Genomic DNA, 23,231 nt, shown 5'->3' with positions numbered 1-23,231 from the left:
CTAATATGCGTAAAATTTATGATAAAGAATTTCAAGCTCCATGGGCAAACATGTAAAAGACTATAAAACTATTAATTTTACCAAACTTATTAAATCTAGACGGTATAGGAGTCGAATGCTACGAAGTTATAATATACCATCCAAAATTTCTCATTAGTAACCATTTATGAAGTTTCAAAGTTTTCAACTTTCATCAATATTTATTCATTGGGCAATTGTGATTTAAGTTAATAAATAAGATGAGCATGAAAATTGAATGATGATACTTGATGTTGAAAATTGACTTACAGTAGCTTATATATATCATTCTATTAATGCTTTGCTACTCCTACTTTTCTGAAAATTCGGTTATTATACAAGTATGTAAGCTATCCTTATGTACATTAACATGAAAGCTTAAGTCTATAATACTGCAAAAGAGCATATAAAGCATTGATTAAAGATTACAAATTTAAGTTGGAATAAGAAGTTTGGAATTTTACAGGACTCTACTATACTCTATGTCATTCTGTATATGTTCTGAATACCATTAACAGTAGATTTATTCACCTAGAATTTGTACTCTATATACTGCACTCATTTTCATGAACTATAATTTCTACGTTTTACATTTGCAGTGCTTGATTCGACATCACACGTAGTCGATACCTTTCTAATTTATAGTACTCGAAAAAGCTGTTGGATGTTATTAATTTACAATATTAAGTAGAAGAATATAACCTAAATAAGGCTACAACACTAAACATCTCTAACTTCTCTGCTGTGCGATAGCATCGTAATAATTATTCTCGAAAACGATCATTTTGCTTACTTTTAAACGGAGAGTATCTTGAATATGAAACTCTCGAGTAAGAAATGCATACAAGAAGGTTTAACGATTTTTTATACTATAGCAAGCTTAAATGAGATATGGTATTATTCACTTTGCAAGATTTTGGATAATTTAATTGGATACATCAGAGAGGATAGATAAAATTCCGATTTTAACAGAATTAATCTAGATGGTTACAGATACCAGCTTCGCCTTATGAAAATTAAGAACTTCATACATTTCTTTCCCAGTTGTATATAACTTGACAACTATTTTACAGGTAATAATAGATTTATAATCAAATTATAAATTAGCTAAATAATACCTTTCTTTGGTGGTTTACAGGCCTGCAAGTGAAACTAAGTGACAACAAAACGATAAGAGTTCATCCTGAGACAAGTAAGTAATAGAATAGATTGATAACAATAATGTTATCCAACAATTAGGATAAATCAATCCGCAACAACGGCACAAAGGTATTTAAACAGGAATTATTTCTCAGCAGATGCTAAATACTGATTCATAAAATTTCTAAATGCAAGATATTTTGGATTCAATCATGGGCAATTAAAATCGGTTATAGCTAATTATTTAAATTATTGCGACGAAGTTCAATGACTTAATTAACGGATAATTTTGCAGTGTTAGTGTTCATTGCTAGCATCATTGCAAAGTTTAGTAGTTGCAAAGCGAGGTAGTCGGCTAGAAATGCTGAATTTTAAGAGAAATGAAATTTCGTAAATGAATTAAACCGTTAAAATCAGTAACATCAGTCATTGCTATTTCATGAATAGTCCATTATTAATACAAAGATTTCATAATTAAATAGACTAACTCATCAATGCGAATTGCTAATTCTCGTTATTTACACCCTTTGGCTTCTTTCATAATAGCTAGTAAGTTTTTCATTAAATCTTTCGGTTGTATTGCAGGCTGCTGTGAGATAATAGCTGTGCTTACTGTTTGAATCTTAAATTATAAAGAAAATCATTTAAACAGACATGGCATTTTTAATTAATGTCATAAAGTTATCTTCAGATACGAAATCATTGTATGGATGACTGATCTGAAGCAGTAATACATTTACAACTGCTACTGCAATTTAAGATCTTACAGTAGATTATTTTACAGAATCACAGTTAACATACCATTGTCATGGTTTTTGTCCAATCAGTTTCGGTTGAGCCTGAGCTCTTGATGCAACTTTCAAACTCATAGTTACTGCTGATATCAGATGATTGAGAAAAAATAGCATTATAATAACCTGTAAACATGTCGCATACTTTGGAGACATTCACTAAATCATGGCGTGTTCCTTCCAAGCAATCCGATGAATTATTAAAACACCGAGTAGATGTAAAATTGCCCAGAACAGCATGAACTTCTTGTCTCTAAATTAGACAGATAAGTAATTATTGCAGTGCGACTAGGTATCTATATAATTAGAATCAGAATTAGTAAATCTTTCTCATTATTACGTAAACTTGATTTTTCAATCAAACCATAACTTTCATATCAAGTTGGATGATTACATTAAATTTTATATTGTAGGATCAATTATAAAACATCACTTCAAATTAAAGCGTTGCGATAAGTTCTGCATAATAGTAAATAAGTATAATGTATTAATACCTTAAGAGTCATGATATACTTAAGGGTGGGTAAAAGCAACAACACAAATCATAAATATCATTTAAGAATAGTCACTAGCAAACAATCTTACAATCGAATTTTCAATTAATTCATTTTCTTTTAATCTTATTATTTTAATTTAAAGCTACGATGGACTACAATACATACTGATAGAATTTAATAAAGTTGAGTTCAACAGCTAAGTAAAGGAACATGAGTGATAGTGAACTGAATATTAGCACGATTATTTTCGCGAGCGTGTATTTCTCAAATGTTATAATTCCTATTTTAAGAAGTAGAGGAAACTACTAATGATGAGTTGATGAGGCTTATTATATGAATCCATAGCTGGGTGTCTTTAGCTTATCAAACATTGAATGCGTTCATATTTCGGACTTTAGTCTCATTTGTTAAAGAGAGCATATACCAGCATTATTACAAAAACTGAAAACATTAATTTTGCTAATTAAAGTCAAAAAATATCATACTATATCAAATTAGGAGACTTTAGAAGGGTGTGAGTACTGGCTTTGCTAATATTTAATATAAATATTGTTATAAAATAAATCGTTAATCAATGTTTTAGCTATTACGATAGTGTCGGTGATTTACAATTTAGTTCAGCAAAATGCTTAGGAAGTAGAGTCTATAGATAGCAGCCATAGTATCAAGAGATAAGGACAAGTCAGTTAGCGTAATTGATTACCTGATCAGATATTGCGACCAAAATAGATTCAGGATTGACATTGCCATGTACTATGAAATTGGAAAATAATGATTCCATTGCTTGGATAAGATCACGTACGATTTGTTGGATATTTTTTGCTGTTAGAAGTTTGGAATGAATTAAACTCTTCAACGGTTGTATTTCTTCATTAACTATGGAGTAGCAAGTTATCCTATATCATACGATCATAAAGTAAAGGATTAAAAGGTCCTGCTTACTTTATGTTGTGCAATATACATAGGATGCAAAATTATGAGCTCTAAAGCTATTAACCAAGCTTAATAACTGAAAATTTCTTAATAATTACAAGTTAATTTTGTTATCTTTATTTACAGTTTTTGTGATAAATTATGTTGTTCCAATTTAAAATGGAAGCTTCTTCCTTCGGTTAAATACAAGCTATTGACGATATTTCTTAATTGATAATTATGTGATCTCATCATTTTCTGAAATTGCTTTTCGTTTTCCCATAATTTTCGATCTTTTAAGTCATACAATTTAAGAATTGCGATCACACTCTTTTTGTTTTTGGCGTGAAATTGAACTTTAAATGAATCCTAATTATATCAAAAATGATTTAAACTTTGAATCAATCCTAATTATATCCAAAAGATTCGCCTATTAGAACAATCGATAGATTGTTTATAATATTAAGATACTGCATCCAAATGTAAGAAATAAATTGACAATAATATTTTAATGAGCTATTCGTGAAAGCATCAGCTACTGTAAATAAATTTGATGTGAACAGTTAATATTGGTGACAAAGATATTCGATAAGATTTAAGTATACGAAATTTGATCATTGTTTATTTTTGATATCGTCATAATTTTAATTGTTCAAATTAATGTGAAAGACAACAATATGAAAGAGCATTTTTAACAGTGTAAAGTACAAAACGTCTGGAATCTGGTTAGAGAGGCACCTGTGGAATGTGTATGGTAGTTACTAAATAGAATACTCACTTTTACGATATCGTCATTTATTACTGCCAATAGTTTCATGTATAGACTTTGGTCGAAATTAAAAATGGCGTCTAAAGAGAAGCAGAATCAAGCCGTCAATAATAACTATAAATGGCATACTGAGATTATCTATTGCTAATGAAATCGTTAAACAACAATAAACTAGTTATATAAACACAGCATGAAATAACTATTACACTCTTTACTTCCTAAGCTATTGCTAGAATTAGGTTTCTTTTGAGCAGATTCCGATTGTGATGGCATAAATTGACGAAAATGTTGGCTTGAAGTATCCCAAAACTGCTTAGCGGCGTTCATAAACATTGTTGTAAATAATGTATAAAGGATTGGGTTAATGCATGAATTCAGTGGCAAAGAAAGTACAGCAACAAACGGCAAAGTATGAATGTCCAGAATGTTACCAAGCAGGATTTTGGCTAATATAACATATAACGGAACCCAACAGATCAAATCAGTAAGAACAATGGTGATCATCTTGTATCGTATAATTTTATCATTAAAGCGTTCTTCGCGTTTTGCTGCCTTACGCGCTTGAGTTAGCGTAAAGATGATAACAGCATACATAATTGCAATGGCTATCCATATTAAAAAAGTTACACCACAGTAGGCGAATAGCCATGCTACATAATTTGGATTGTCGAAATTACTGGGTAAACAGGCGCTATTGCTGCCATATAAACGATTAATAGCAGGCTGATTAAAGCTTAAAATAATAGGTACACCAATAAATACAAACGATATCAACCATGCCATGGCTAATAATCCGCTATTAGTCTTAAGTGATAAACGACAATCAGAAAAAGGGTAAACTAAATGCAAGTAACGATCAAGTGTGATTAAGAACAAAACTATAGTTGACATAAAACTAGATAAGGAGACGAGAAAGGATGCCAATAAACACATTGGACTTCGTAACCAGGCTTCAAGATATTCTGAATAAACTCCCGCAAAGTAAATATTAGCTGATGCAATAACGATTAAGTAGAATCCCATGATAGAGTCAGCAATCGACAAATGAAGCAATTGTCTCGTTGAAATAGGACGTTTAGAATCCTTGGATCGTATTCCCCATATGGCAGCAAGAACATTACCAATAATGGATATAGAGCCAAAAATCCAAATCATAATACTTAATAGGCCATGGGATAATAGATCTGAACATGTAGATAACTCCATTTGGTTTGCAAAAGGCTCACATACAGTCACTGAGGATGGTACAACGCAACAGAGATAAACTCGCGTTGAGTATCTAATAGAAAAATGATCAAGTAAATTTTTCTGCTACTATTGCCAAGATTATACTGAATATTAAAGAGCGTAATAATTAAACCTGTGTGGCTTAGGATTGTAATAAATATATCCAAAAGTATTTGATCAAAATTTAAGAATCTAATTCTTATAAAGTAACAGTCTCGGCCGAGATAGAATTGAAAGAGTCGCCGTTATTATACAATACGATTATAATTAATGCTGCAAAATACTCATTTTTCAGTCCGATATTTAGTCTACTGAACAAACTACTATGCCTAAAGATAGGAGTTGCACATATGTAAATGTCACTATTAGCATAATATTGCTTAAAATCATTTATACTTCAGTAGAGTATCTTCATACTGTGCAATTTTTCTGAACTATTTGTAGATCGCTATGCTAAACGTAGCAAATAATCCACGATACAAACTTGGCTAAATAATATACTAAGAGTAAGTAAATAAATATGCTTACATTTCTCGTAATACAGAGTTTTCTAACAGAATATCTCCAGAAAATTCGATTAATGGATTATTTCGTAGATTCCTGAACGACATAAATAGCATAAAAATTAAGAAATCAACGTTATTTTATTGAAATATCATAGTCTGACAGTAATAGGCATCATCTTGTTTAGTACTCTGACATTATTTGTCGTAACTTACTATAGAATTAAATTAAGATTGAGAAAATATTGTCGTATCTAATATAATTAGGATTAAAAAATAATAACAACACCAAAAACATCTATTATTTTCTATTTGCTATATCTTATATGCTATATTTCACAATTAACTTACAAAACTCGTAAACTGCGAGAATATGACAGACAATAATTTTCTAAGGTCTTTATTTGATTTCCTTCTAGATTTCTGTTCAGGAATGCAATAGATTATAATTATTAAAAATCTAGTAAAACGTTAACGTACTGATATTTTTCATTGCCTCTATTGATTAATAATAACCTGTTTTCGTTCGCAGTAAAATTTAGATAACACTAATTCAGTGTTCATTCGTTAGTTGTTATAACAAGATTTTAAATCATACATAATTTGTTTACTAAGTCAAATCTATGTTCCATATTTCATTTTTTTAATTAAGGAAAATAAATTAGCTATGGTAATTTGTCTAAATTTCCGTTAAAGAAATACTATGATAAACAAGTAAATTCTGAAACAAAGTGATAGGACGTAGGGTAACTATGTTTATAGAAGTTGAAGCATGTAAAGAATTTACATGAAGAATAGGTATACTCTAAAATATCGGGTATCTAAATAGGTAAAAATTTCCAAGATAGCAATACACATGTTATTTTAAGTAAATAATCAAATTATTAGCAGATGAATGTGCCAGCCTTACAAGATTGCCAATGATAACCACGTCCTAATGTTTATATCACTGGAACAAACGCTGCTAATTTTGTTATAAGATAAGTCTCTGCAATGCATGAATTTGAAGCATACAGTATTAATTACAGTTTTTTCATTAACTCCAAGTTTGATTCTACAGCAGTCTAAATGAATAATTGCGTTAATAAAAATTAATTATTTTCATAACTATTGCAATAAGAAACTAATTCGAAAGTATGTCAAAATATTGGTTACATACTGTTACGGAGCTAAGCATTGTACATGTTAATTAAGTAGGCTTCGCATGTAGCTAATAGCAATACAGCAAGCAGTAATTATGAACATTAATCGTGTATAGTTTTGCTAGACAACCAAGATGCAAGCGTGTTCTGAAATCAATTAGTATAATCTTTATAGATACTAATATTGGCCACACCTTAGCACTCGCCGCAAAGTGCGAGTAACGTGCGAGTAGCATGCAGAGTCTCGTTCGTTTCTTTCGCTATTTATTAGTTATTGCCAATTAAAATTGTTTACTAGTTGTACTTATAGTGAACTATATAGCTATTGAGGATTGTTTATCTATACGAACCATGTAAATATTATGTTGCTAAATTACTATGTGTGCACCACATGTGTGGTGGTAGGGTATAAAAGGAGGAGTGAATGCTCAGCTTCTTAGTTCGTGATTAGATAGCGTTTCGAATACTCAATTAATACAACTATAGTAAACTCTTAGAACGGTCTTATTCCTATGTGGCCGCAAGTAGTATAGAACACCACACAGTAGGCCTCCAGGTGTAGTGGAGATAATAAGTAATCTATTACTGTCGGGTAGTAGTTCGTAAGTTAAGTTATGATACATACACAGATTTCAAACTTCGAACATATTTCAATTTAGAATAGTCTTCGTTTCCTAATTGATTGTTGGCTAGATTCCTGTAATTAAAAGAAGCTGATTTACTTCGACATGTTTCTGATTATGTTTTGTTATAGTTCATTATTATGAAATGGCAATTATTTCTTTGAGGGGGGGGGGGCGTTCCTATGAATATGAGCTTCAATAAGATGTAGTAGAAGAGTATTTTTAGAAATATTCTATTTAAGATCAAAGTTGAGTCAAAGATACATTCCACATATGTGTGTTAAGATATACTGATCGATTTAAGATAGGAAAATGGAAGGATTAATATGGAACTAGATAACAGAAGTAGTAATTCATATTTTAGAACTTTAAGCTAAAAATGTAAGCTATGATTAAATTAATTTTATATTTCATGGTTTCTAAATCTAGGCAATAATTTGGTGTACTTCAGCTGTTCAGTGTGGGAATTACACTAGGGATAGTCAAGTATCGATATATAATTGTTGGATAGAACCGATGCTAATTGAAATTTATCAAATTTTTGAAACATGTACCGCTATTAAATGATTTAATAACTTACTAGTATATATTAATGACAAGTAAACCTACAAGACATTTATTGTAGATTCAAGATAAAAAGTAAAATTTAAATGTCTGTAAGGCTATTTTAAAAATTGAACTTATAATAACAGAATAATAGATGAGCGGGCTAGTACAGTTTAAATGTAATTTATTAAACTTTAGCATGCACTGCCTGTCTTAGTGAATAGATGACGGTAATTTAATAATGTAAAAACAGTAGTAACATACAGATGCGATACCAGATTTAGCAGCTTGATAAATCTTTCATCCAGAGACTGGATGAGATTGTCTTTTAAACTCCTAATAATTGATTAGGAAGAAATTATTTCCTTACAATCCTGGCAGATAAAATTATGTTTCATGAAACTTCTAAAATTGACTATTCCCGTCGCGTTAGACTTTCGACGTCTACCATAAATTGTAGTGAACGGAGATTATGCACTAATTTAAGTACACATACAGAGTTATTACGGAGCGTATGTAAGGTAGTAATTTTGGAGGGAACGAACGCAGTTGAAGACCATCCAGTACGCTAAAACGATGATACAAAAGCAGACATTAATTCCGCTATTAATTTAAGAGTAGTTATCTATTTATAAAAATTGTATCTAAGAGTAACCTATGTCTATGAGATAATGTAGTTTACTGTAAAACGTCAAATAAACTCAAAATTTTCAAATTATAATTATATATCAAACATTTCATATGTCTACTCGTAGTAATAACATCGACTGTAAACTAGCTATAGTTCCATATAGCTCTCATAGCCTCTTCTATGCGCTAAGAGAATACGAGTAGTATCAAATCTTTAAAGAAGATATTCTATGATATGTTTTATCAAGTCATATAAAAATATCGACGACAACTTACAGCTTTGTATATTCAGACTTTTTTGATAAAATTTCAAAAATATCATTACTAGAAAGGCGAGTGTAACCTAATGTCCTAATTAATGATTACCAAAGTATGGAAAAACTTAATTGATAAGATCATACATTCGTTAATTATTTCCGACTTTAGAAAATAACAATCTTTTGATCTGTTTCTTAAAATAAAACTTATACTCGTACGTACACGTCATCTAAACGGTACAATTTTTCAACAAAGTCTTTTCTAAGACCAATTAAGTTATTACCATCAAGTGATCTGAAAAAGACGATTTACTTCTCAAAAACCAATTTCATGTATTTATGTTGTTGTAAGCTAGAAAATGTAAGTTACAACTAGGAAAGGTATGTTACAGAGTCAGGTACTCTAACTTCGTAATCAATGCTATAATTTATTTTAGTTTTATTTACTAAAGCTGCTGTTCATCTTGCAACTCTTGCAACCATGCAGACAATATCTGGTAATGCATACTTATCTTATGCTTACTGTATACTTTCCTATCGTAAAGTACTAAGTTACGGAGAGTTAGTTGGTTAATCATAAGTTTTGATATACATAAAAGTAATTTATGTTATCTGCTAAGGTATAGTCAGTAGGGATGCTAAATTACATTAATCTAATTTTGTATTAATTATGATTTCGTGTGCACTGTCGCTGGCTAAGTGGGAGTATATAAAGTCCGCATATAAATTACAGCATAAGTTTAGTAGTTGATATTTGGTTCTCTGTTCTCGATACTGTTCTAATATATGATAGTAAAATTTTTGTTGTTTAACTGGTCTTGAATGATAAGACTAACATTAGTGATAAAGTAGTTGTAATCTACACCTGTTACAGTTTTCATTAGTCTGCTGAAAAATAAATCTACAATGCCAGAATTTGCTTAATCTAGACTTGTCGGATTAGTGTTTTATTGCAAGTAAGCTGTAATAAAGTAACTTTAATATAAGAATACTCATCACCAATTTAATTTCTACATTGACATTGTCTACTACTTCTAATGCAGTAACTGACACGAGTACTTCAAATAACTCCAAATGTTTACTTCATTATTGTTCTATATCATAAAATTAGCGTTTCTACAAACTCTTATTGGCAAAAATTCGTTATTATTTTCTTTTCACTCACAAATCATATATGCCTGGCAAATAATGGATCAGTTGATTTACAAAGGAAGCATTGAGGCCACAATATTGCAAAGATCTAGTTTATGAAATCAATATAATCACGTCGAAAATATCTTCTCTTTACTTCTAAGTTCTAACCAGAATTATAATTTCTTATTCTATAACGGTACAAAGGGCTATTAAAGGTAGTTTGCAAAATTTAATAAATTTAATATTCATGTCAAGTGATTGAGATCGAATACTTTTAAGCAGGAGCCATTGTAACTATAAAAAAAACTATAACAAATTGTATAGCACATAATTTAGTTACTATATGGTAAATAAAAGACAATAAGAATAGTATAAGGCCTTACGCTTGTAATTCTAATTGTAGATTTGTTACAGAAATTGCCTTTACGGTCTAGTAATGCTACTGTAAATCCAGCATATCAGCTATTAACAGCAACACAATTTACGATCTATTTGGTATGTTCCTAAACCAAATATCAGATAGAACTTGACGCTTCGTAGTTTAAGCTAAGTAGTTGCATTACTAGTATTGAAACCTTCTAGTGGATTACATAGTAATTTAGGTAGCTGATGAAGACAGTAGTCTTTATCAGTAAAGATGTCCAATGACTATTACAAGGTAGTCAAATTGCATCACCGACACACAGAATATTCTTAAATTAATCAACAATCTCTCATAAATCAATTCAATCACAGTTATTCAAACTATCAAAAGATTGTTCTCAGCTTCTTCATATAAATATTAATTTTAGTATTGCTATCTCACAATAGTCGGTATAGTAATAAAACATGATACTATGTATTAATACTAGAAATTGACTAAATAAGGTTAAGCTTAATCAAATTATTCTAACGTAGACAAAAATTCCTATTCCCATCTCCATAATGTAGTTGCTTAACTTAGTAGCTAGATTGTAAAGAATTTTATTGCATAAATGATTCTATAAACAAGACACTGTAATGCAGCTATCATGGATTCATTATTAAACTTTTACATTTGAATATTTCAACTTTAATTATGTAACTGAGCTTAAATTTCGCGACTTCAACTTATAGGTAAAGTAGAGATATCACTACTTTTGGCTACTGCGACGGAGTGCAAGAGTTCGTCAATTTGTAATACGTCTTCCAGTCAAATTTTAGTTAATGTAGAAACAAATAAGTGTAAAAAGTCGCTACAAAATTGCAATTAGAAGGATGAGTAGTTTCCTCAAATATCCGTAAACTAAAAGCATTGGTTTGGTATATTTCTCCTTGCAAGGCTAGCTTTGGATGAATTCATAGCAACTCAAAAGCTCAAGATGTACAGTAGGTGAAGGTTTATAGGTGAATTATCAAATTGTGAATAAAATTCAATTGGAATTTTGGCTATGATATTATATTTATCGAGTAGCAAAGAGAAATTTGTATGCCTTACAAGCCAACAAGCGAATTCATTTCAGTAAATGTTTCCATTTCTAGATACTTTAGTTTTGGTAGGTTGTTAAGATAACTAATAAAAGTAATGAACAGTTGCTATTAATTTACGTTTAATTAAAATGCAAATAAGTAGTTGTATTATTATTGAACTTACAGTGCCAGTATATGAGACAAGCCAGCAAAGGTATTCTTTACGATAGAAGAAATATTATTATTACTTAAATTCCTGCAGAAGAAATATTAAATATACAGCTTTTATTTAGAAATTATTTTTAAATTTTATGGAAATTATTCTCTTTACTTTGAATTATGAAAGACATTAAATAGATTTTGGATCAAGTCATAACGATGCCAAAATATTAAGCATTGTCCTACAGATATGGTAAATGGTGTCGTTATTATCAATAGCGTAATTTGTGCTTTGGTTTTCTATGCTTTGTAGGATACTTACAAATATTCGATAAGACTAACTCCAACAAAAGCAAAATCGGGAATTACTTCAATTTTATTACGATCTAACTCCCTGAATAAGCGATAAAATGACATCTATAAATTTTCTCAGAATTAAAATTTTATGACCATTTAACTACTATAAAATACCAACATAGTTTTTAAACATATACAAATCCAATGGTTAAATCTTGAAATAGTATTCTAATCTAATGATGTTTTGTAGAATTATTACAAATTGTTAGATTGCAACTAAATTATATAAGATAAAGTAGAGTAAAAATTTTTATCATGTAGTTAAAATCAAATCAAAAATATATTCCTAGAAAAACCATAGTATGAAGTTTTAGGTAAATAATCTTAGCACAATCATTTAACTTCGCTATTTATTCTTCGCCTTACAGGTTTATGAGACGCGGGGTATTTGTAAATAGCTGAACCGGAATCTCATTTAGATTATTACCACTTAATGTGCTAAAAAGCAATAAAACAGAGAATAATCATCTTTTTGCATACTTGTTCTTTACGATTCTCATTAGGTATCGGACATAAGGTAGTTTGTTAATAATCAATTTTTACAGAGTATGAGCAATGGAATCTACACCAAGCACTTCTTTGTCGATTTTGGATATTTTGTTATTCATAAATCTCCTATTTCAATAATAAATAATTCCGAGTTACACTAATTAAATATCGAACTGTGCCTTTCAAAGTTATAGTATAGGTAATGTATTTTATATTTCGAATCGAAGTAGCTTAATTACACAGATTGCAATGGGGAATTGGGAGGGAAAAGATGAGCGCCAAGATTTTCTAGTTGATTATTATTCAGATTTCTATTTGATTGTAAAACGGAATTAGACTTTAGGTTAGTTAGCAGACATTAAATCAAAGCCATTGCTAGTGCTGTGGCAAGATTAATATTTGACAAATTTAGGTGAAGTTTAACGTCCCTTTGGGACATAGCTTGATTGGCGAGACTGTTTAGTCAATGTACAGTTTTTATTAGATACGTAATAACTAAAAGTTCTGCTGTATTGCTAATCAGTGATTAATTTAATAGTAAATTATTATTTTCATTTTTCTTTGTTACAGAATAAATTTCTATGCCAACCAATGCGTTATAGCAATGCAAGTCCTTTACAACATATAGGTTGGATTTACCATCGGTCATCCAATCACATTTTATTTTAATGCATGCGCTACTGATTACAACCAAAAATTAAAGGCTACATTACTTTATTATGCAATATTATGAGTATATTAAAGAAAGTAAATTAGCTTTTGTCAGTTAAAAATAGAAAGATGTTAATACAACGCAAGTTAAAAATCGCAAGCATTTATTACCACATGCTGCCAACCGGCTTCGAACTGATCCTTAGTATAGTAATGCTGTGTTCTTATAATCATAATAACTAAATGATGACTGTCTAAGTTAGCTTGTTCAGCTATTTTGGATCAAATCAGTGATTCTAAGCAGGCAAAAGGTGCTATCAATTTGCTATCAGTTCTCAAAAGCTTTACTAAAAGGCGATAACGCATATTTATAATAATGTTTCTTATGTCGAATTATTTATAATGCAAAATGATAGTTTGCTGTATAATAAAAAGAAAGACCTGAAATATTTGTCTAAAAATACAGATGGACTTACATCCTTTCTAAGGCAATCAGGTCCATAAACACATTCGTTGGCAGCTCTGATATCCTATTGGCACTCAAATCTCTAATATTGTGTAAATTATATGCAGACATCAAAAATTGATTTATTTTACTGTGATCTATATTTTGTTCTTAACACAACAGGTAATTTTTGACCTAAATGACAAGGCAAGATTTTGCCAACTTAATTATTAAAGCTACTTAAATTTTCGGACGCTATCTATTTATTTCGACCTAGGGTATACGCTTATGGCGATATACGAGTATCTAGTTAATAAATTTCAATATTTATGCTATCGAAAGTAAGACTGAACGAAAGTTTTAATTAAATCACGTCACCTCAATCACGTTGCTTACAGCTCTAGAAGAATTATTTTAGTGTCATATATCTGATAATGCTATTGTATTTTCCATAACCTATCATCACCCTAACTAGCTGTTACTAATTATAAATGATTTCTTTTACTGATATTAAGCTATTATGACAATATTGTAGGAAAATCTGATTTAAATATATTGCAAGCCAACGCTTCGTTTTTTTAGTGGCGTTTTATTATTTGTGTACAATATTAAGGAGAACCATATTGTACTTTGCTTTAAAACTAAAAGCAATAAATCAATATTCACTACATGCATTAAACTAAAACATAACAGTAATAAGAATATGAGTAATAAGCTCGTTTGCATTATGAGGAGCTTCACTTCTTATTGCATATAAATAAAATTCCTACATATGATCGTTACATCTGCATAATTGCGAATCAGGTATGTAGTACAGATCACTGCTTCATCGAAATACTTACAATTCCTGCAATATTTTGCATTCTCTGAATTGTTTGCGATTGATAGATTGGATAAGATTATGGCTTGCATTACTGATTTTATATACAATGAATAAGTTTTCAGATTTTACTGATTTATTAATGATTATTAATGAATACCGAAATATAGTTACTTACAAAAATTTTATTTGCGTTCCTGTGCAGACATGAGAAGGAAGAAATTGCAAACGATTGAATTGTAGTTTCCTGGAGATATAAGTATTAACGAAAGTGTTGTCTTTGTTTTAAAACAGATTTCTTTGTTTTTGCAGGTACTCAAGTATGCATAGTAGCCAAGCACAGATGAGTCTGAATATATTCTTCTCACATTTATTGAGCTTGTTTGCTATAGAATAATTTTTACTTACACTTCAATGACGGACCGAAAGGCAGTGAAGAATCCATCATCGATTTTGGAGATGTAATTGTTATGCAAATGCCTGTCAAAGTTAATGCATTCATTTTAAATAAGATTATACGCAGTTGATTTCCAAAATTTTATTAAGCTTTGCTGCATTAGAAATTTAAAATTTGAGTATAACTAGAACAAATCGCAATCCGCTTATAAGTTAAAGTTTAGAAAGATGCTATCATGGCAGAACACACTGGATTTTAAACTCGAACTCATTTGGATTTAGGATGTAATTGGCGGTATTGTCACAGTATCAACTGCTGGTACCGTAAAGAATTATATCACAAATTTAGTGAATTCAACATTTCAAACGTTATTTGCAATTAATTGTTGTAATAAATTATAAATTGTACTGTAACAAGAATTTTATATAGCAATGGGCCTTAATTGATTATATTTCTAATTCTTGTAATAGAAATCCTCCTGACGACCGATAATTAATACGTCATACTGCAAATGATTCTGTGAATACACATACTCATTTCCAGTTATCTAGAATTAGTCGGTAGATGTCCTTGACTATTGCAATGTAACTTGGTATTGTGATTGTAGACTGTTAGCTATGTTTAGTATAATGTACGGTAGATATTTATCCTAAGAGATATTTAGTAGCTATAACTATAGACTGTAGTAGTATAGACTCTATGCTAGAGTACAGATGACTATATACAGTAAGGTGTTATTAAGTTACTAATAAGGCTATAGGTAAAAACAGAACTGTAAATCATATATTAGGATATGGTTAATTCATTGTACTTTGGCTAGTGTGAATAATGTCTACGTAAATACTGTAGTCGTATCCATATCGGATTAATGATGGTCCGCAGTAGAATAGTGTTACCAAGAATAATTTTACTATGTATAAAGTAAGGTAAAAGGTTGCCCTTCGGATAGTAGCTGCAAATGCTACGAAAAGTATAAAAGCATGCAGCCTTAGATTATTCAGTTACTTCGTTGTAGAAGTCTTTAGAAGTAGTAATGGGCTAGAGTAAAGCTGTGTGTAGTTAATCTTTGTATAAGATTCAATAAAGCCCTTATTTTTCTAAAATTTGGAATTTCGTGATCGGTATATATCACAACTATAAATATTTCTATCTTCATTTAGTTATAAAGTATAAATTAACTATTAGAATATTACGATAACTCATCAATGTTGCCTGCTGCCGAAGAATATAAAAGCGCGATAGATAATGAACCAAATCAATTTTTTAGTTGTTAGGGTAAAATTTAAGGGGATTTAAGTTCCTGCGAAGAGTCAACGCGAAAATTGTATTCGTAGTATAAGAACAGATTTTAATGTATAATTGATTGTGACCGCAGATTCTACGGAAAATCTATACGCATACAAGTTCAGATGATTGGTAATTCATTTTCAGATCTTCAAGTGAGTGTATCGGTGTCACGGTAGTGAATCTACCGTGATGAATGATAACTTACTTAATTTAGACATGTTTATGTATCACGTTTAGATAGTTATTAATTTGGATATGTGCATGAATTATTTGATGACTTAATATAGCCGATATAAACCTGTTCCTAATACAGGTTAAATTATACTAAATATGGTAAATGAATTGCTAATGGCAAATTCAATATAAATCCCGTTAATTATAAGCTAGGGCAAACATAAAGTTAATCTATAGTAATATTACAAATTCACTAGATTAGACTAGGAATAATTTAATGTATTCTCGAAGTCTTACTGGTCGAAATATATCACACATCGTAAACCGGTTTAATGCCTCGAAAAGCTATTTAAATGATTGATTTTGAATATTAAATTAGACTTGCATTTTCTAGAATAAAGATATAGTTAGAAGATTCTGAAAGTGTATTTCTCAGTCATTGTTACTTATCTAGGGTAATCTAAATTAGTTTAGATTAGGCAAGTTTAGTTAAGTAACAATCGGATAAGAGCAGGGCTGCGCGTAGTACTGCATATTTTGCGCAAAGATGTAATGAATTTCTAATTTTTTGCACGTACTAAAAATTCACTATTTGTTTATTAGCATCGTATTTCAAAACTCATTTGCTAGCAGACAAAAAGCAATCGTGAAATACAGCAGCATATAACTTATAGAACAACTTTAATTGCTGACCTATACATAAACTATTGCAGCTAACTTACAAATTTTTAATTGTCTGGGTATTCTTCGCAGTTTTCATTTGCAGATGAGTCAAGGCATTAAATGGTAGATATCTATGTAATTATAAGATTGACAATAATTTTAAAGCGTTACCGTGAACCAGATTCACGTTTAAAAATTTAAAATTAAACGTGATAAATGAAAAATGATATCCATACAAATCTATAATTATAATTCCAAGATATCTTATTCGAATCAATAAAATGTGCTGTTGCATTACATTACTGTATAAATATATAATTTTACTCCTGTAAAATCAGAAAGCAAGCCAGTGCTTGCTTTACTAACGGTAGGTAATGAACTTTGCAATTATCGCAATAGTCTTTGCATTTCTCCGTATTTACGAGCGTATATAAAGTAGAGCAATAAAACATTCACAATAATATCAGCTTCATTTTTAGTAAAATGTTGCTGTCAGGGTCTTAAAATAAAGCAAGACTTCAATTTCTTACAGAATTATAATATAATTTACAAATTAGTTCTTTGACTAAGGACTACGCCCATTAGCATCTTTTTCTGATAATTACAATTACACGATTCATCTACATTAGATTCAAATTTATTTATGGTTCAAAAATTAGTCGGTTCACAGTTTAATCGATTCTCAGTCTTAGCTTGCTTATTGAAGGGAGTGACAGCTGGCAAGTCTATCAAAGCATCGTAGCCTGAATTTTATATATTTCTACAGCTTGCTTTCGAATACTTTAAAGATGCATCTAGTCTTACGGAATAAAAGAACGACAGTATAATCTGCAATATGATATACACTGGTATTAGTGACCCCAAAAATATCGATCTTTAATATTAATTTTTCGATTAGAACATAAGATGAAGAAAAAATTTGCCTGTATATGCAGAGTTGCTAAACGGCTACTGTGATTTAGAAGAAGAATTTTTCATTTCGTTATTCTGTTTTGAGGTAAATTAATGAAAGTACAAGAGTAATGCAGCCTACATTTGATTACATTGATATCTCCAAATAATTAAATCAGAGAAATAATAGCTTTAGATACTGCACGTAATGCATTATTTATGTTAGTAACAATATTGATTGCTAAAACTCATCTTAGTTGATTAATAATAGTTCAAAACGGCGAAAAAAAGGCCTAAGAGGTTTCTGTTAGAAATCAATCAGATAGGTCTTAACTAAGTCTTTATTATTACGTCTACTTGGTTGTGATCATATATAATTGACGCTTATCTAGTTATACTATAGCACCTTTTAGATCAATTAATGTACTGTAATTATGAAGATGTCCAATATCTTGCAGGATTAGATATTACTAGAAGATAAATCATATCTGAAGAGAATATATTCTTGCGGTAGAATTCGTCGATTTTAAATTCGAGGAAAAGTTCATTTTTAATAGTTTTAGCCTGATAGCAGGCAAATTTGCTGCCGTAGATAGATTGGGTTAAATTATTTAGAAGCTACTGGACTCATGATTCCTCTGAACTCATGTGCATAATTTATATTGCTAGAATCAGATTCTTTTAAATTGAATGAATTTGTTGAACTGTTGAGTTATAAAATTTTCCTTTATAATAATGGGGATGACTATGATCTATCATTTGATAGTAAGACCTTTTACATATCATTAAATGTACAGCTAATCCTGCCATACTGAATGCTTTTGAAATAAGCTGTAAATAGCGTATATTATATAATCCAGTGTCACGGTACGAACTACCGTGAAGAAATAGCTATCTAAATTTGGTTAATATAATATGGTGATAATATATTACAACTAGTTACTTACAATAGGAATTACTCTAATTATAAATTTGTTACAGTAAATTTAATGCTGTGCTGTAATGTGCACTGAAATGATTCTGTGATTGGACATATTTTAGTCCTACAGTGAAAAATTAGTTAGTAGACGTTCTCACCTAAGTATTTTTATAAGATGACTCATGAATGTTAGCTGCTGTAGAACGGTATATAAGCCCGTCTGATAGTTGAATAAAGTATTTCTCAATTGTCTAGGTGAGTTTAACGTAGGATCAAAGGCGTCTAAATTCTTGTGAGGTAACTAAGGGATATTGAATCCCGCAGACTATATTAATTTAGAGATTTGTATTACGTTATCTTTGTCACGAAGCTGGTTTGTGACATCCAGATAATAAAAACATAATGAAATTGATAGCATAGACTAAAATTTATATTTCTATAATACATACAGAGCCTGCAGATTCTCCAGGTGCTCAGTCATTACAAAGTCAAAACTTCGTAATCCATTTAAAGAGAAATCGCTAGCGAAATTTAATTAAGCTGATCAATAAATCGACAAATAATACTAATTGCACTTTTACTATGTGCGATAGCGCTATAAACTGACCATATTAATGATTAAGTGAATAGATCGGATATTTTATAGTACTTACATGCTTTGCAGATAGGGCGTATTTTGAAATAAATTGGCTGGTAAACTAGTTAATATGTTTCCTGCCAAATCTCTTTTTGTATTTGGAAGAAATTATTTTAGTATTTAAAATAGACTAATCCAAATTACCTGTAATGAAATGCGTATTAGCTAGATTTTTGATAGCCCTTAAAAGTAACATAGACTGAATAAAAATCATCAATCATTGCGTATAAAACTTAGTAAACTTACACTGTCTGAAGATTGGTCATATTCGCGAAGTAACCAGAATGTAAGTCCCGTATTTTACATTTGTAGCATTTACTAAAATGTTATTTATTGTAAAGTTTAATTGCTATGATTTACTCTTAAATATTTAATAACAATTTATGCAGGTTATACATTAACCATTATATTAAATTATAAACGAAATTCTGTCAAGAGTTTACCCTTAAGACAATATTGTAATAAATGTAAAATCGAAAAAAGAATTTCGATGCCATTTAAACATCGTTAGAAAAGGAAACGATATATGCCTTAAACTGTGCTGATATCCGATAGGATTATAGTGCTAGCACCTTAGCTTCGTAACAAATACGCCAAATAAATGAAACAGATAATTTTAATATATTATAGGCAGGCAAGCGATACCATTCATTCAAAATTCTGATCAAGTGTTACAGTGTCAAATACTGCATTATAGTAGACATATCTATGTTAGGATAATCCTGTTAGACTATCCTTATTTAGTTAACTTCTAATTTGGATATACTGTGTTTTAATATAACACTGACTTTTTATGACAGTGACACTTATACACATACTGAAATTAATAGTTATAATAGGGAATGTAAATCATCTACTTACAGTTCGAATCATTGTAATTGTAATTTACTTATGGTAGATTGTAAATTATCATGGAAATGTTCCATGATAGGACATATCGTAATCTGACTATTCTGCATTAGTCATTACATGTCTATGTTCGTAAATGCTGTTGTCTGCGTTAAGGGAGCAGTAGCTAAAATTAATATCTAATTCAGTAAATGATTCCAATGTTAATTGTATTAACTATGACTCATGAACTATTGAGGAATAGTATATAAATGCAGTATATCGTGTAATAAAGTGAATTCTCAAACTTAGTGTTTAACGTAAAATACGAGGCGTCTAAGTCTTTGTGTAGTCTGCTAGTAGAGCAAAAGTGTTTGTAATAGTGCAGATATCGTTCCTTGATACGTGGTTCAAGGAATTGACTTATTGACCGTATATTACGTTATCTTGTTGCAAAGCTGTTTTGTGACATCAAGCTATTGCTTAATTAAGCAAATCCGCTAATCTGCGATAAACATATATTAAAAACCATCTCTGTGATCACATAACGAAAAAGCAAAATCAACAAATCTTCTCTTAGAACCTAGTATCATATTTTCAATATTTACTATTATCACTCACAGCAGTAATCCCACTGTCTACTCTATTCTGATGTGAGTGATCAACTAACTTACTAGCTACTTAGTCACTCCAACTAACTACGGAGAGATACTGTAAGTAAGACTAACAACTTCCTTACAAGTATAATAAGCGGCTTGTTGGAAGATTAGTTTTATGAGTTTTTACTTCTATTCATACAACGAAAGTATAGTACCTTGTCGTACACTGGAGAAGTATGAATCTACTCAACTTTTTACTTACATCTCTCGTAAACGGTCACATTGAAATTGTTTCCAATATACCGGGTTAAATTTGTTGTCGTCAAGTTCACTATAGAGCCGAAATATATGATATGTAAATGTGGGCATAGTTGACATTAAACTATCGATATTTCGAAAGCTTAAGCTCAGTCATAATTGTGATATTGATGATTTTTATTTAAGAAATAACTTACATTATCTCTGCCTGCAGCGCCGCAGATTGCTGATTTTCATCATTGACAATAAATTTATTTATTTGGTTCGATATTAGGTTTCTTAAAAAAATTTTCAACGGTAAAAGTTAAATGCACTTAGTTAGGAATAAACTTTCCGTCTATCATTTATGATTCATAGCAAATGCAAAAATTTTTTTTACTATCCTAATTCGATGTTTACTCGTATGTTTACATATAAGAAATCCTTAAACAAATTTATAATTAAGTATCAGTCGTTAATTTTTAAGCAATTACTTTAAACATTGCACTGTTACAAAATAAGTAAGCAGGATGTATATTAAAGTCTAAGTTAATCAATAAAGGACAGATTGTTATCGCAAGGTTTCAATCTTATCAGTTCGTCTGAGCATTCGACTATTTTCGATGGCTATGTCTCTACCCATTTATTTGCTTCACTATCTTAATCGAAGCACTGCGTTGAGGGGGAGGTAAATAGTTAGTTGCTTGAACTATGATATATTAAGTATCACAGCATGTAATATAGAGCTATAAATAGTGCCTAATAAATTAAATTGTTTCGTAAGTCGATTATGAAATAGAAAGGAAACTTCTTGAGACCCTGGACCAGGCTATGACTAGTAATATAACTAAATAAATTGAAGGTTGGTGTAAATGTAATAAAAATGTCTCACAATAACTATCTTAGTCAAATGATATGTTCTAATGGGCTTTTATTACAAGGTTTTAGGAATAGTAGAGCAATAATTAATTGCTACAAGAATCCAGTCTAAAATCTAAAGTATCCCGAGCTCAAAGCGAAGTGAGATTTCTTTTCCCTTGAACTAATCTCTGCAGTTCTTAAATATATTTCATTAAATCTATTTATGATAACTTGATTAATCTACAATCAGACATGGGCTATCTAACAAAGTACTTTTCTCAAATAGTGCATCATTATCTTCTACAATCCAAATCAACTACAGTGTTTCTAGCTACATAATCTTGTACCATAATTAGTCAACTGGCTAATATTAGTCATCAACAATTTCTATATAGTAGTTAGCAATCATCTAATATAACTTCTGTGATATATACCAGTCACGAAATTCCAAATTTTAGAAAAATAAGGGCTTTATTGAATCTTATACAAAGATTAACTACACACAGCTTTACTCTAGCCCAATACTACTTCTAAAGACTTCTACAACGAACTAACTGAATAATCTAAGGCTGCATGCTTTTATACTTTTCGTAGCATTTGCAGCTACAATCCGCATGGCAACCTTTTACCTTATTTTACACATAGTTAAATTATTCTTAGTAAGACTATTCTACTGCGGACCATCATTAATCCGATATGGATACGACTACAGTACTTACGTAGACATTATTCACACCAGCCAAAGTACAATGAATTAACCATATCCTAATATATGATTTACAGTTCTATTTTTACCTATAGCCTTATTAGTAACTCAACAACTTACCGTATATAGTCATCTGTACTCTAGTATAGAGTCTCTACCACTACAGTCTATAGTTATAGCTATCAAATATCTCTTAGGATAAATATCTACCGTACATTATACGAAACATAGCTAACAGTCTACTGTACAATTACAATACTAAGTTACATTACAGCTTCATGATAATATCTATTCAGAGTAACCTAACTATATCAAATATAGTTATTAACACAATCGAATATGAGTGCAGCACTACAGTTGGTAATATCAGAAGAATGATAAATCTACCCATTTTTAGGTCAGGGTAAACAAATTAACTAGTCTGCAAGTATGTTAGAGATTTTGGAAATCTGTTTTTGATCTTGTTACTGGTAATCTTCGCTTGTTCTATGCAT

At 30.2% G+C, this 23,231-nt stretch overlaps 2 protein-coding genes across 2 annotated transcripts; both read right to left on the bottom strand.

The window, feature by feature from the left end:
- Nucleotides 1-4,298: 4,298 nt before the first annotated feature.
- On the bottom strand, nucleotides 4,299-5,282 carry TRIADDRAFT_19985 (uncharacterized protein; the record flags this gene model as incomplete). The annotated part of the gene is made up of 1 exon (XM_002108340.1): nucleotides 4,299-5,282. The coding sequence occupies one exon, from the start codon at nucleotides 5,280-5,282 to the stop codon at nucleotides 4,299-4,301; it is 984 nt and encodes a 327-aa protein (XP_002108376.1).
- Nucleotides 5,283-11,797: 6,515 nt separating this feature from the next.
- TRIADDRAFT_52787 (uncharacterized protein) lies at nucleotides 11,798-19,772 on the bottom strand (the record flags this gene model as incomplete). The annotated part of the gene is made up of 8 exons (XM_002108339.1): nucleotides 11,798-11,873; nucleotides 12,099-12,170; nucleotides 12,500-12,571; nucleotides 13,750-13,821; nucleotides 14,947-15,018; nucleotides 17,119-17,190; nucleotides 19,523-19,594; nucleotides 19,753-19,772. The coding sequence occupies 8 exons, from the start codon at nucleotides 19,770-19,772 to the stop codon at nucleotides 11,798-11,800; spliced, it is 528 nt and encodes a 175-aa protein (XP_002108375.1).
- Between the last annotated feature and the right edge of the window lie 3,459 nt (nucleotides 19,773-23,231).

Source organism: Trichoplax adhaerens, genomic scaffold (assembly GCF_000150275.1).
Source record: "Trichoplax adhaerens TRIADscaffold_1 genomic scaffold, whole genome shotgun sequence".
In the NCBI taxonomy this organism is placed as follows: Eukaryota; Metazoa; Placozoa; class Uniplacotomia; order Trichoplacea; family Trichoplacidae; genus Trichoplax; species Trichoplax adhaerens.
Note: the sequence above shows the minus strand (reverse complement) of the source record. Positions and strands in the feature narration are given on the sequence as shown.